The sequence below is a fragment of the Micropterus dolomieu genome, linkage group LG08 (genome assembly GCF_021292245.1).
Source record: "Micropterus dolomieu isolate WLL.071019.BEF.003 ecotype Adirondacks linkage group LG08, ASM2129224v1, whole genome shotgun sequence".
NCBI classification, from domain to species: domain Eukaryota; kingdom Metazoa; phylum Chordata; class Actinopteri; order Centrarchiformes; family Centrarchidae; genus Micropterus; species Micropterus dolomieu.
In genome coordinates, this window is record NC_060157.1 from 19,336,560 (window position 1) to 19,347,883 (window position 11,324).

At 39.8% G+C, this 11,324-nt stretch overlaps 2 protein-coding genes across 2 annotated transcripts; both read right to left on the bottom strand.

Moving 5' to 3' along the window:
• Window positions 1-728: 728 nt before the first annotated feature.
• Window positions 729-3,451, bottom strand: LOC123975117 (pepsin A-like). Its single transcript, XM_046056305.1, has 9 exons — window positions 3,385-3,451; window positions 3,023-3,164; window positions 2,639-2,756; window positions 2,145-2,263; window positions 1,834-2,030; window positions 1,628-1,744; window positions 1,388-1,532; window positions 1,084-1,182; window positions 729-979 (listed from the first exon to the last, which is right to left on the bottom strand). Exons 1-9 carry the CDS (start codon window positions 3,441-3,443, stop codon window positions 842-844), a joined length of 1,134 nt encoding a protein of 377 aa, XP_045912261.1. The 5' UTR covers window positions 3,444-3,451; the 3' UTR covers window positions 729-841.
• A 2,106-nt stretch (window positions 3,452-5,557) lies between these two features.
• On the bottom strand, window positions 5,558-7,412 carry prok1 (prokineticin 1). The gene is made up of 3 exons (XM_046056306.1): window positions 7,338-7,412; window positions 6,194-6,319; window positions 5,558-5,872 (listed from the first exon to the last, which is right to left on the bottom strand). The coding sequence occupies exons 1-3, from the start codon at window positions 7,410-7,412 to the stop codon at window positions 5,753-5,755; spliced, it is 321 nt and encodes a 106-aa protein (XP_045912262.1). The 3' UTR covers window positions 5,558-5,752.
• Window positions 7,413-11,324: the final 3,912 nt, after the last annotated feature.

The window sequence follows — 11,324 nt, forward strand, 5'->3', positions numbered from 1 at the left end:
AAAAATCACAATATCTTGGCCTCTGCTGCTTCTGCTTTAACTTTTCTTTTGTCTGTTGTGAGTCCCCCAAATTTAAATTTTCTGGTGCAATATTAAATCACTAAACTACCCTTTTAAATGTATATAGCATGTGTTGTTTGGGGAAATGATAAATGACATAGATATGAAGTGATAATGGCATTTTTGAACAGATTATGTGAAATGAAAACTTAACAAAGCATTTGTGTTTGCTTCCATGTGGTTTTCTCTGAGTCCTTTTCGACACCATGGTCCTATTCACAGGCTGAGATAGCAGCACAGTTGTCACATCATGTCACCAGGTTATCTTTTGTTAAATCAGTGTTTGTCCTTATCAGTCTCTTCTAGCTTACAACCTTAGTGGAAATCTGGCCTTCCACTATTCTGAGAGCCGCTCGATATTCTTTTCTTGGTCTGTTCTTCCTTTACACAAAAAAACTGGTGCCAATCCTTTTTGTATCCTGTAAAAGGTCTAAGGTTTTTCTTAGGAATGAATGAACAGACTGGACTGTTTCTTATTCGTGTGACATTTTAATGTAACATCGTAACACCAAACTAAGGCGACTAAAGACGTTTCTAAAGGCGTTTTTGCTGTACTGATCTATGACGTTCATTGTAGTCACCACAGTCATTCTTACACATGCACAAAAAATTTACACAGAATGCTTTTAGTTGCTATAATCTATTTAATGCAAATGTAGCTACAACATGTTCACCTGTATACTTTCCACAATCTCCCATTTTTTTTGCTTTGAATCTTCAATCGGACAAGCCCTTACAGGGGAAAACACACTTATAGATTATCCACAGTTGCCTTCACTGATTATGCAGATGGGGCCAGACCAATGTATGGACCCTGGGTATTAAAAACAGCGTAGTACTGCCTGATGAAGACATCTCCCAGGATCCAGAGCTGGTCAGAGCCACCCTGGCCAAAGCCAGTGTTGCAACCATAGGAGGTCTGTGGAGAGACAAGTAGAAATATATTTACTTCCTCCATATCTTCATGATAGTGCTGTAAACGTTTCTGTTGCAGTAGGCGGTTGCAATAGGGGTCTATCTGACCTGAGAGACGTAGGCAGTTGCAGGGATGGTGAAGGCGTTTCCATTGAGAGTGAAGGTGACATCAGGCATGCTCTGGACATTCTGGCAGTTCACTGTAGCCTGTGAGAAGAACATCACACACAGAGTGAAATACCTTGTAGCAGCAGATTTATTTTACAGGTGCCCAGCTAAAGCAAGTAACCAATCCTGCTTAAATATTTTTATTTGAGAGTTTTAATGCCGGACCATTAAATGTCTGTTTAATCTGGGTTCAGAAAATGGGGGAAATATACTTGAAACGGTATGGTATGACGGTATGACTCACATCTCCGTACTGGTCAGTTGTGGCTCCAACCCAGGAATTCATGTTGCTGATGTCACTGGTTGGGCCAACGATGAGGGAGGTACCAGTGTCAATAATGGCCTGGCAGCCACCAGAGCAGGCCACAGTCTGTCCATTGATGGTAACACTGTGCGGAGGAACAGCAGAAGGTGGATTACGGTCAAGCTAGGAAGCTTTATGCAACTTGTTTGCAGTTAGCATTTTGTTTATGTTTTTTTTAACCTGTCCATTTGGATCTGCCAGTAGGTGGCAGAGGTCAGAGGGATCCAGGTGATTTGTCCTGTGTAGTGGCTGCTGTCAACACCACCGAAGACCACCTCACTGCCCTGGTCGCTGTTGCTAAGAGAGTAAAAAACAAAGTACATATGAACATAATGTTATAGGAAATGACACACATGTGCCAAAAGATTTCCATTCTGTTTCAGTACCCGCTCAGGTAGACAGAGAACATGGGCTGGGACACCAGTCCCTGCTGGATCATGTTGTCGAAAACAGGCACGACGTTGTCAGAGGCAATGGACTGGAAGGCCAATCCCAGGATGCCATCAGCCTGCATGCTAGCCATAAAAGGAGCCTCTGTTTGGCTGAGGCCAAAAACCTGGTTTGCCACAGAGATGCCGCCCACCTGGACAAACAAGACAGCTGTCAGTCACAGTTCAACAGACCACAGGGATATGCGTGTTTGAAGTCTAAATAGACATTTTAGCATTTTGCATTTTGTTCCAGGAACTTTGGTTACCGTAACAGTGTCACTGCCCAGATATCCGGTCATGCTGCCAGTGCCATACTGGATTGACAGAGACTGGCCGTTCGATTGGAAGGTGGATGACTGCTGTGGGTTGAACATGTTGTGGTTCTCTGCAGAGGAATGATATTTTTTATTAAATGTGCATTTTAGAAATATGCATTGTGTAAAACACTACCCAAATATTTGAATCATATCAGGTAACATTTTAACCCCCAAACAGAAGTGTTGACCCATCCTAAAAGCATTTTTGGTCCGCTCCCTTTTCTCCCAGCCTGAGCTGAATGAGTTCTTACTTAGGAGACGTTATGTAAGACAATGCAAGACTGTGTTCTGTCCGACTCTTATGAAGACGCACGTGGTGTTGAAATGTAAGTAATTTAATAAAGTTTGTTGTTCCATGTGCTCTTGTATTCTTTGGATCTAATCTCTGAGGTCTCTCCTGAATAGCAGCCTGGCTTGCAGTGGTTAGTCTCAGTAATACTCACGGCAGGCCTGGCTGGAACAGCCGACTGAGGGGACCCACAGGTTGGAGGAGCCGGTGTCAAAGATGACACTGAAAGACTGAGGAGGGGTGCCAATGGAGACCACACCATAGTAGGACAACTAGAGGGGTACAGGAAGATAAATTAACAGATGCAGACAACTTGATTCAATATGATTGAAATATGTGGGTCTCTTTCTGTTTTTCAGCAACAATTTTATTCCATATAATTTTCACCCATATGTATATGTATGTGTGTGTGTGTGTGTGTGCGTGTGTGTGTGTGTGTGTGCATGTGTGTGTGTGTGTGTGTGTGTCCTTAAACCAGAGGCTATGAGAACAAACAATAAGCTCAACCAAGTCTAAACCGTCTGTGGTCTGGACTTACGTCAGCATCGTTGGTCATTGGCTCAGTACCAGTCTGGAGGAACTTAACCAGTGGGTTGTATGGATGCTGCTTCCTGTACTTCTCCCATAGTCCTTTCTCCTTCAGGGCTTGCCTGGCAGTCTTTCCCTTGATTAGGGGAAGCCTACAAATACAAAGGTGAATAAAGAATCAGCAAAATACACAGACGTCCAGCATTTCATAACTGAAGACATCAGTCAAATAAACTCTTCTTAGAGCCTTAAGTTTGAAAGGTGTGATCAGTATGTGGAGAGATTGTCTTTCAACAACTCAGCCGATTGAGGTGTAAAAAGTCAAAGAAACGAACGAACGGGTTGCTTTTCAACCAGTCAGGTCAGACTTACCTAACAAGGCATTCAGAGAAAGCCACGAGGGCTGTCAGGACGATGAGCCACTTCATCATGTCAAAAACTGTTCTGTTGGACTCAGGCGAGTGACGTTCTGGTTGTAGAGTCCAGTCCTTATATACTTCATATGAAGGTTGTGTCTCCAAAATGCCCTTCCACATAACTTGATATCATGTATTAGCTGGAGATAAGAAATGTGCAATATGGTGATAAGTTTCCTCTTATCTAGGAGCAAATATTACATTAAACAACTGAACAATGAAAACTTTTTCATTATGAATTTTAAATATGTTTTGTGGCAATACATTACTGTAACATCAAGTATGCCTTCTAAAGAGGATTAGTTTATGTGTTTGTATGTTGCTTTTACAGTATAATGTTATAATATTCACAATTAAGAGAATCTATTTTGATTGTAGTGATTGTAATGTGCATGTAGTGTGTATATATTTTACATACTTGATTCTGATGTTTATACTTGATTGTGTGTTAAAACACTTTAATGGTGTCTGGTTCTGTCTTTTTCACATTCCCCTTTGCTGTTGTGCCAATTTGAATTTACCCCAAGGGGGGATCAATAAAGGAACATCTTATCTTATCTAATCTTAAACTCTGGTTGATGTTGTGCAACAGCCACTCAATGAAAACTTTGTGTTTTATTGCGCTGAAGAGAAATCATTCATGCAAAAGTAAGGTAACAATGCTAATGTTTATCTGTTATAATGTTTATATTTAAAATACTTTTTAGATACACTGCGCACTTAATGTGTTCAGGAGATTTGTGTTCAGAGCTTCTGTTTAACGTTGATATGGAAACTTTCCACAGGTTTCCAAGGGTGTGAACAGAGGTTACTGATAACAATATTACACAAAGACACAGGAAAATGGCGTGAACTGTGAATAAAGAACAACAAAATGCTCAGAAATTCAAAACGCTTACTCAAAATTATGTACATATTTTAATTTGACTTTGATTGGAAAGTTAATTTCATATCATATTTACACAGTTGATATTACATATTTCATTTCATTTTAAAATCCAAATTAAAAATCCATTGTTTGTAATTGCTTCCATAACTTTGGGTTGCATTTGGTTTCACAAAATGTTTTTGCAGTGACATAGTTCCTTGAAACAGGGAAATTAACCTTTATCAAAGTGGTGTAAAAAGTATTAAGATTATTTACTGAAGTAAAGGTAGTTATACCACAATGTCAAAAATACTATTAGTCTATATTCAAAAAACAACTCAAGTCACAGTAGATATGTATTAGCAGTAAAATGTACTTAAAATATCAAAAGTGAAAGTACTCAGAAAAATGGCCCCTGTCAGTGTTACATGCATCATATTATTGGATTATTATTATTAGATATGCATTATATAAGCACCTTTTTATGTTACAGCTGGGTGAGGCGGAGCTGATTTTTCAGGTGGATAAAACTTGATATGCATAAAAGTATAAAGTAACATTAAGCACCTCATAATAGCACTTCAATAAATACCCAGTGACCAGTACCCAGTTACACTCCACCACTGTCAAAGCAACTGTATTCTAATGAATGTCGCATTTTCTTTCAAACCATCTTATGCACATTAATATGACGTCACATTGCTGTGTAATGTGTATTTGTGTGTTTTTGAGTATTTTTTAATTGTTAGCGCTTGTTGAGCTCCAAACGTCATTGAAATGTCTATTTTGAAAAAAAACAACAACAGCTTAGATCTTCTGTGGAATTGCCCTTTATTTGACATCTGCAGGGGTCAAATGTTTGGCACGAGTGAGATGCCTTTAGTCATCACTTTTCATCTGTTATACAGCAAGGTCAAGTCACAAGTTTGCTTGTGAAGGTAAAGGAGACTCATTATCACCTTCATCATAATCAGACTACGATTAAAACCACTTGACACTTCCATCCCATAACACGCATTATGTTTAATCAAGCAAAATAAAGTGAACACAGAAACAAATCCTCTACAGAGCAAGTCTCCAACGGCAACGTTGTTATAATACTTTTATTGACAAGAATATTTATAAATACTTCTTGATAAATGAACATAATGCGAGCACGAAAATAAAACAGCAAATGCTTCAATTGTTCCCAAATAGCTTCCTTGTTTTAAGTAGGTAAAAAGTATCTGATGTCTACTGAGGCTCTTGTTAACAGGTTATACAGTCTTGATATTTTCTGTCCTTGGTGTGTGGATTGATAGAATCCAAACTATGTATTATAGTGCATAGAGTACACAAATGAAGGATACAGTCAGTGAAGATTAAATATGTGTTTCGGATCCACATCCAGTTGAAGTCTTCAGTCTGAAATGCTGATTCTGCTGTGCTTCTCTTAATCTGAATGTTTGGCCGTCTTTTAAAAGTCCATGTTTTTGAAGTCGTCAGTACATCTATACCTGCTGTCAGCGTACCTGGTGCACAGCAAGTGGGGGAGACAGGGGCAGGTGTGATGTTGCCTTTTCCCTGGAAAGGGCACCTGAAAATGTGAAAAGGAGGAGTGGGGGTGAGATAATCTGACAGTTTAAATCCTTTATCGGCTGACAAGTGGAGGTGCAGGCCGGTTCACTGTGGAGAAGATCAATAACCTCTGCAGTTATCAGCAGCTTTTCTAAGGCTTCAGCCAACCTGCCAGCACTTGATACAATCTGAAATTAAACTAACACAAAAAAACAATTGTGAGCGAGAAAGAAAAGGAGTATGACTTTGTGTGTGTGTGTGTGTGTGTGTGTGTGTGTGTGTGTGTGTGTGTAGAAGGAGCGTGAAGCAGGAACATTAGTGACATCACATTTCTTCCCACCTTGTGGCTAAAGGGGTGGCATTCATCCCCTTCCACACCTCTTGGGACGCACATCCTCAGACCCCTCATCCACAGACTGACGGCACAGCAAAGACCAAAACCACACTGCACGTCTCTCTCACAGGCCTGCAGGAAGGACAGCGAGACGAGGTGGTGGAGGTACAGCCAGAAAAGAATAAAAGAGGCAAAGAGACACAGACAAGGCGAGTTCTTTTGATGCCAGTGAATGCGTTTTATTTTTATTTATGCTAATAGACATACCCTTTTATGTTTGAATCTATTTCACTTTTACTTATTGTAATAGGGATGCCCTCTCATGTCCGTACAGTGAAAGCCATTTTATCTATTGCCTGTCATCTCCCTAATCCATTTACGAATGAATATCAATCAGAGGACTGAGATAATTTCCTCTCGTTTTTCCAGTGGACTTGAAGCAGAGGAGGATGTGGTCTCCTGTCATTCATGTGTAATCACATTTTAGGAAATTATCCAGTAAAGAGAGCTGTGCTGCATATTTATAGTTTGAATATAAGAAAATTAAACCAAAAGTCAAAAGACAAGGGCTAGTAAAAGTATTTTTTAAATGTATATAGACGTTGAGAGAGCAAGCGTGCTTCCCAATGCATAGACAGAATGAATTCTGAAAAGAAAGAGTCAATTAATTCATTAAAATATAATAAATAGTTGATGATAAGTTCACTGTTTAAGTCATTTATTTAAGTTCAAATTTGCTGGGTCCTGCTTCTCAAATGTGAGCATTTTGGACTGTGGTCAGAAAAAAACACAAGCAATTTGAAGATGTCACCTTCGGCTCAGGAATCTTGTGATGCGCGTTTGCCACCTTTTTACGTGTTACAGACTAAATGATTAATTGAGTAATCAAAAAAAATGAAATAATGAAAATAATTGCTAGTTGTAGCCCTTAACAGTATTTAAATTTGAGTGTAAAATCTCATTGTGCCTCAATACAAGACAATCACAGAAAGGGAAGATAATAACAATGTAAAATGTTACTTATAATTAATGGAGTAATTAGTCATTTAAAGTAATTGGACACTCTTGTAAAAACTAATTAAAAATGTTTAAAATAACAGAACAAAAAGGACTTAACCGTGTGCAGCAGAGCCAGAAACCTCTCACTCACCCCTGTGATGACGGCTCCTCTGGACCAGCTCAGGGACACCAGGAGGAAGGACAGCAGCACCGCCCTGAAGCCCATGACAGCAACAGGAGAACTGGACTCTCTCAAGCTGTTAACGGTCTCTCCGGCTCTACCGTCAGTCATAAAGGTTCCCAGAACTCCTCAGAGGGGGGAGCCACACTCTCTCCCTCTCTTTATCCACCTCCGACCCCCACCCAATGCTCCCCCTTTCATCCCTCCCTCCCTCCCTCCCTCCCTCCCCATGTCTGAGATCTCCCCACGCCCTCTCTGTCTGTCTCCTCAGAAGCTTCGTCACCTTACTCATCCCGATGACGGCTGATGGAAGCTCACTGTAGTCCCTTCCATTTGTATGTCTTTGTCTGTTACATAGGGTTTGACCACACATCTGCTCAAAGCAGAGGCTGACAGAGTTTCCATGACTCAAGTGGTTCAAGCTCACACAAAAAATTGATGGCATTCATATGAACTAAAATGAATACGACACCTCCTTGTGAGAAAAGGGCACAGGTGTCATGAAATCCAGAGTTATTTGTCAGTCAGACAAGACAAATCAACATCAAAGACATATAACGAGTTTACGGAAATTAACCCAGCCTGACTCACAGACTGGGCTTCATCTAAAGCATTTACAGGCTGGAAAGTAATATTTTATCATATTACATTATATTTATTTTATTATGGGATATGTGTGCCAGGATGCCTTGCACTGTGCCAGCTGTCATCAACTTTAGCATCACCAGTTCATCCACACTGAGAGAATGAGATGCTCTTATCTTTTGAAACACTTATCTGCTTTGTCACATCACACATATATACTCTGTAATTCTTGTGATGCATGTGATCTTAAGTAATTGTTTGTTTTTTATTAAAAATATCAATTTTGACAGTGATATTTCTGTCCGATGTGGCCTTTTTTGAGTGAAGGCATCACTTGGTTTCTAGGTCTTAAATTATGTTTCTTTCATTAATTTGCTGTTTAAATTTACTTCATTTGAAACCCCTGAATTATTTTAGGCATTATCCAGTATATGGTTGGGTGATGATACACCGACTCTGCGTCAGATCTCTATTTTGGGTTTGGCTCATTTGGAGATTTACTCTGGTTGTAAAGTGTCCATATGCAGCAAAAAATGGGATCTAGTGTTTATGCCAAACTCCCTTCGTACAAGATGAAAGATTCCTTTTGTGTGTTTGTGTATGTGTGTCTGTAACAAGGGAAGAAGATATCACGTGTATGTGGACCTTGTGAATTATTCTGCATCTATACGTGTGTTTGCCTACGTGTGTGCTTGGACAGTGATGGGCAGCAGGCTGTCGGCGAAAGCGCGTCCAGGATCTGATTTATGCTGTGAGAAGAGAAATACGAGTGGATGAAGAGGAGAGGAGAAGATAGAAGAATTAGAGGCGAGAAGAGGGACTGTACCCCATGGGTTAGTCAGCAGCACATTACACTGCTGCTGCGCAGGTGATGGATTCCTCCAATGCAGTGGCCACATAATTACATTCACCCATTTCTGCCCTGTCAGCAAGAGCTCTGAAGCCTCACTTTCTTGGGACAGGCAGCAGAAATCATGCAGGGAGGTAAGCCTGGCTGGTGGCCTCCAGCTAACTTTTGAAGAAAAGACATACAAATACAAAATACATCAACAAAAGGCTGCGAGAAACTGATTTAAACTCAAAATATTAATACTATATTCTATGTTCAATAAAGTACAGGCATTGGTAAAGACCGCATTGGGTTGGTAAATGTTGTGTTTATCTTGCTGAAATAATGTTGGCACCAATGTTAGATTTTGTCTCTAAAGATGATTTAAATTCTCTGAGTGTCGAACAAAAACTTTATGCTTCTCCAATAACTGTTTTGTGACTAAGGAACATGTGACATTAGAACTTATTTGGGCAACCTCAGTTCATTGGGTAAGTCATATGATTGTGACCGCCTGTGTAATGCCTCAGAACTGTGAATTGTGAAAATTGAACTGTGGATTATCAACATATTCAGGATTAAAAATAATAAGTAATCTGATTTCTCACTTGGGCTGGGAGGAAGAGAGTGACACATGAACGATGTAATACAGAAAGGCAGGATCGTTACATAAGTAATCCAGTTTAGAAAATGCATTTATGATTTAATGTATGAGGACCTTGCTACATAGAAGAAGCCAGGAATATTTTTATTCTTATATTTTTATTTTTATATAATATTTTATTCTATCTATCTATCTATCTATCTATCTATCTATCTATACATTATTACATTAGTACACATTGTACACAAAATAATAATATAATATACATACTCGTCTACAAGTATTATACTGGGACGAGGACAGAAGGTCAGCTGATCGATTAGCAGAGCGGAAGAGCGGGAAGGCGCGGAGGTTTGGAGCTACGTGGAGAGAGTGAACGAACGGTGGCCGGAAAACATAGTAGGATCGAACTTTGTTGGCGGATCTGCATAAACTGTACTGTGAATGTAACATCATGTCAAATAGTTCAGATGGGGATGAGATGGTGTGGATGATTTCCAGATCTGTAAGATTGAAAAGGGACTTGAGAGAAAGAGAGAGAGGGAAAAGTTGGTCAGAACGTAGCGAGACCGGCGAGGGAAGTAATAACAACAAATTGAGAGCTAGCAAGAGTGAGAAACAGAAGCCTGAGAATACGGAGAAAGTGCAAGGAAACGATTGGAAAGTTATAATTGAGTTCAATCAGGATGGTGGACACTATCACCCAATTAAACTTACCAAGGCGATTGAGAAGGAGATTGGCAAAATCAAATTTGCAAGATTTTTGAACAATAAACGAATACTGATACATGCAAGCAGCAAACAACAACAAGAAAAGATTCTTAGTATGTCCACACTTCAAGGGGAAAGGATGAAGGCCCACATCCCAGGAGCAACAGCAAAGGTTAGAGGAGTTATATCAGGAGTCCCTTTGAATATGTCAATGGAAGATATTAAAAATGAGTTTCAGGGAGGCAAAGCAGTTGAGGCTACTAGACTAAAAAGCAAACGAGATGGATCATTAAAAGACACACTATCTGTGGTTGTGCAATTTGAGAGAACCCTCCCTATGTCAGTCCAAATGGGATACATAAATTACAGCGTGAGAGAATACATCCCTCCCCCTATCAGATGCTATAAATGTCAAAGGATGGGGTACACAGCTCAGCAGTGCAAAGGAAAGCTAAGGTGTGCTAGATGCGGGGGCCAGCATGAGTATGGGAAATGTGAAAAGGATGCAAAGATTAAATGTTGTAACTGTGGAGGAGAGCATAGTGCTGCATTTGGTGGATGTGAAGTGCAAAGAGAAGCCAGAGAAGCCCAAAAGGTGAAGATATTGAACAAAGTATCATATGCAGAAGCTCTAAAGAAAGTAAGAGAAACAGGATCAAATAACAAAAACTCCAGTGGAATTGTAACACCAGTTAATCAGACACAAAACCAGATTCCAGCTCACACACAGAATGGTTGCGAGCATAAATGTAAAGTTGACGATGATACGTTGATAGTGAAAAAAGTGAACTTTGTGGGTTTCATATGTCACACCATCAATGTTGCGTCCCAGTTGAAAAAGAAAAGTGACAGAATTAAGGCTATTGTAGAAGCAGCAGGAAAGCTTCTTGATATGAAAGATATCAAAGCAGATCAAATACATGCATTGTTGACGGTAACTGAAAATGGAAATACACAAACAGAGGGTTAGGACACTTATAATGGTTCTAGATGTTGTTCCAGTTGCAATATGTGTACAAGAAACTTGGTTACGAGACAGACTAGATTATGTGATACCAGGGTTTAGCTCTATAAGGTACGATAGACCTAACAACCAAACTGGTGGAGGGTGCATCACCTTTATCAAGGATGGGAATCCCCAAGCTCAGAAGATTCAGAATGTATAATAGTTGAAATCTATAGCCCAAGGAAAGAGGGAAACATTAAATTGATTAATTTCTATAACCCA

Coding starts and splice junctions, on each gene's coding strand:
- LOC123975117 (XM_046056305.1), bottom strand. CDS start 3,443: ATGATGAAGTGGCTCATCGTCCTGACAGCCCTCGTGGCTTTCTCTGAA. Junction 3,165..3,384: donor TTCTCTGAATGCCTTGTTAG/GTAAGTCTGACC, acceptor TTGTATTTGTAG/GCTTCCCCTAATCAAGGGAA. Junction 980..1,083: donor CAACTGCCTACGTCTCTCAG/GTCAGATAGACC, acceptor GTCTCTCCACAG/ACCTCCTATGGTTGCAACAC.
- prok1 (XM_046056306.1), bottom strand. CDS start 7,412: ATGGGCTTCAGGGCGGTGCTGCTGTCCTTCCTCCTGGTGTCCCTGAGC. Junction 6,320..7,337: donor GAGGAGCCGTCATCACAGGG/GTGAGTGAGAGG, acceptor TCCTTCCTGCAG/GCCTGTGAGAGAGACGTGCA. Junction 5,873..6,193: donor GCCACCCCTTTAGCCACAAG/GTGGGAAGAAAT, acceptor TCACATTTTCAG/GTGCCCTTTCCAGGGAAAAG.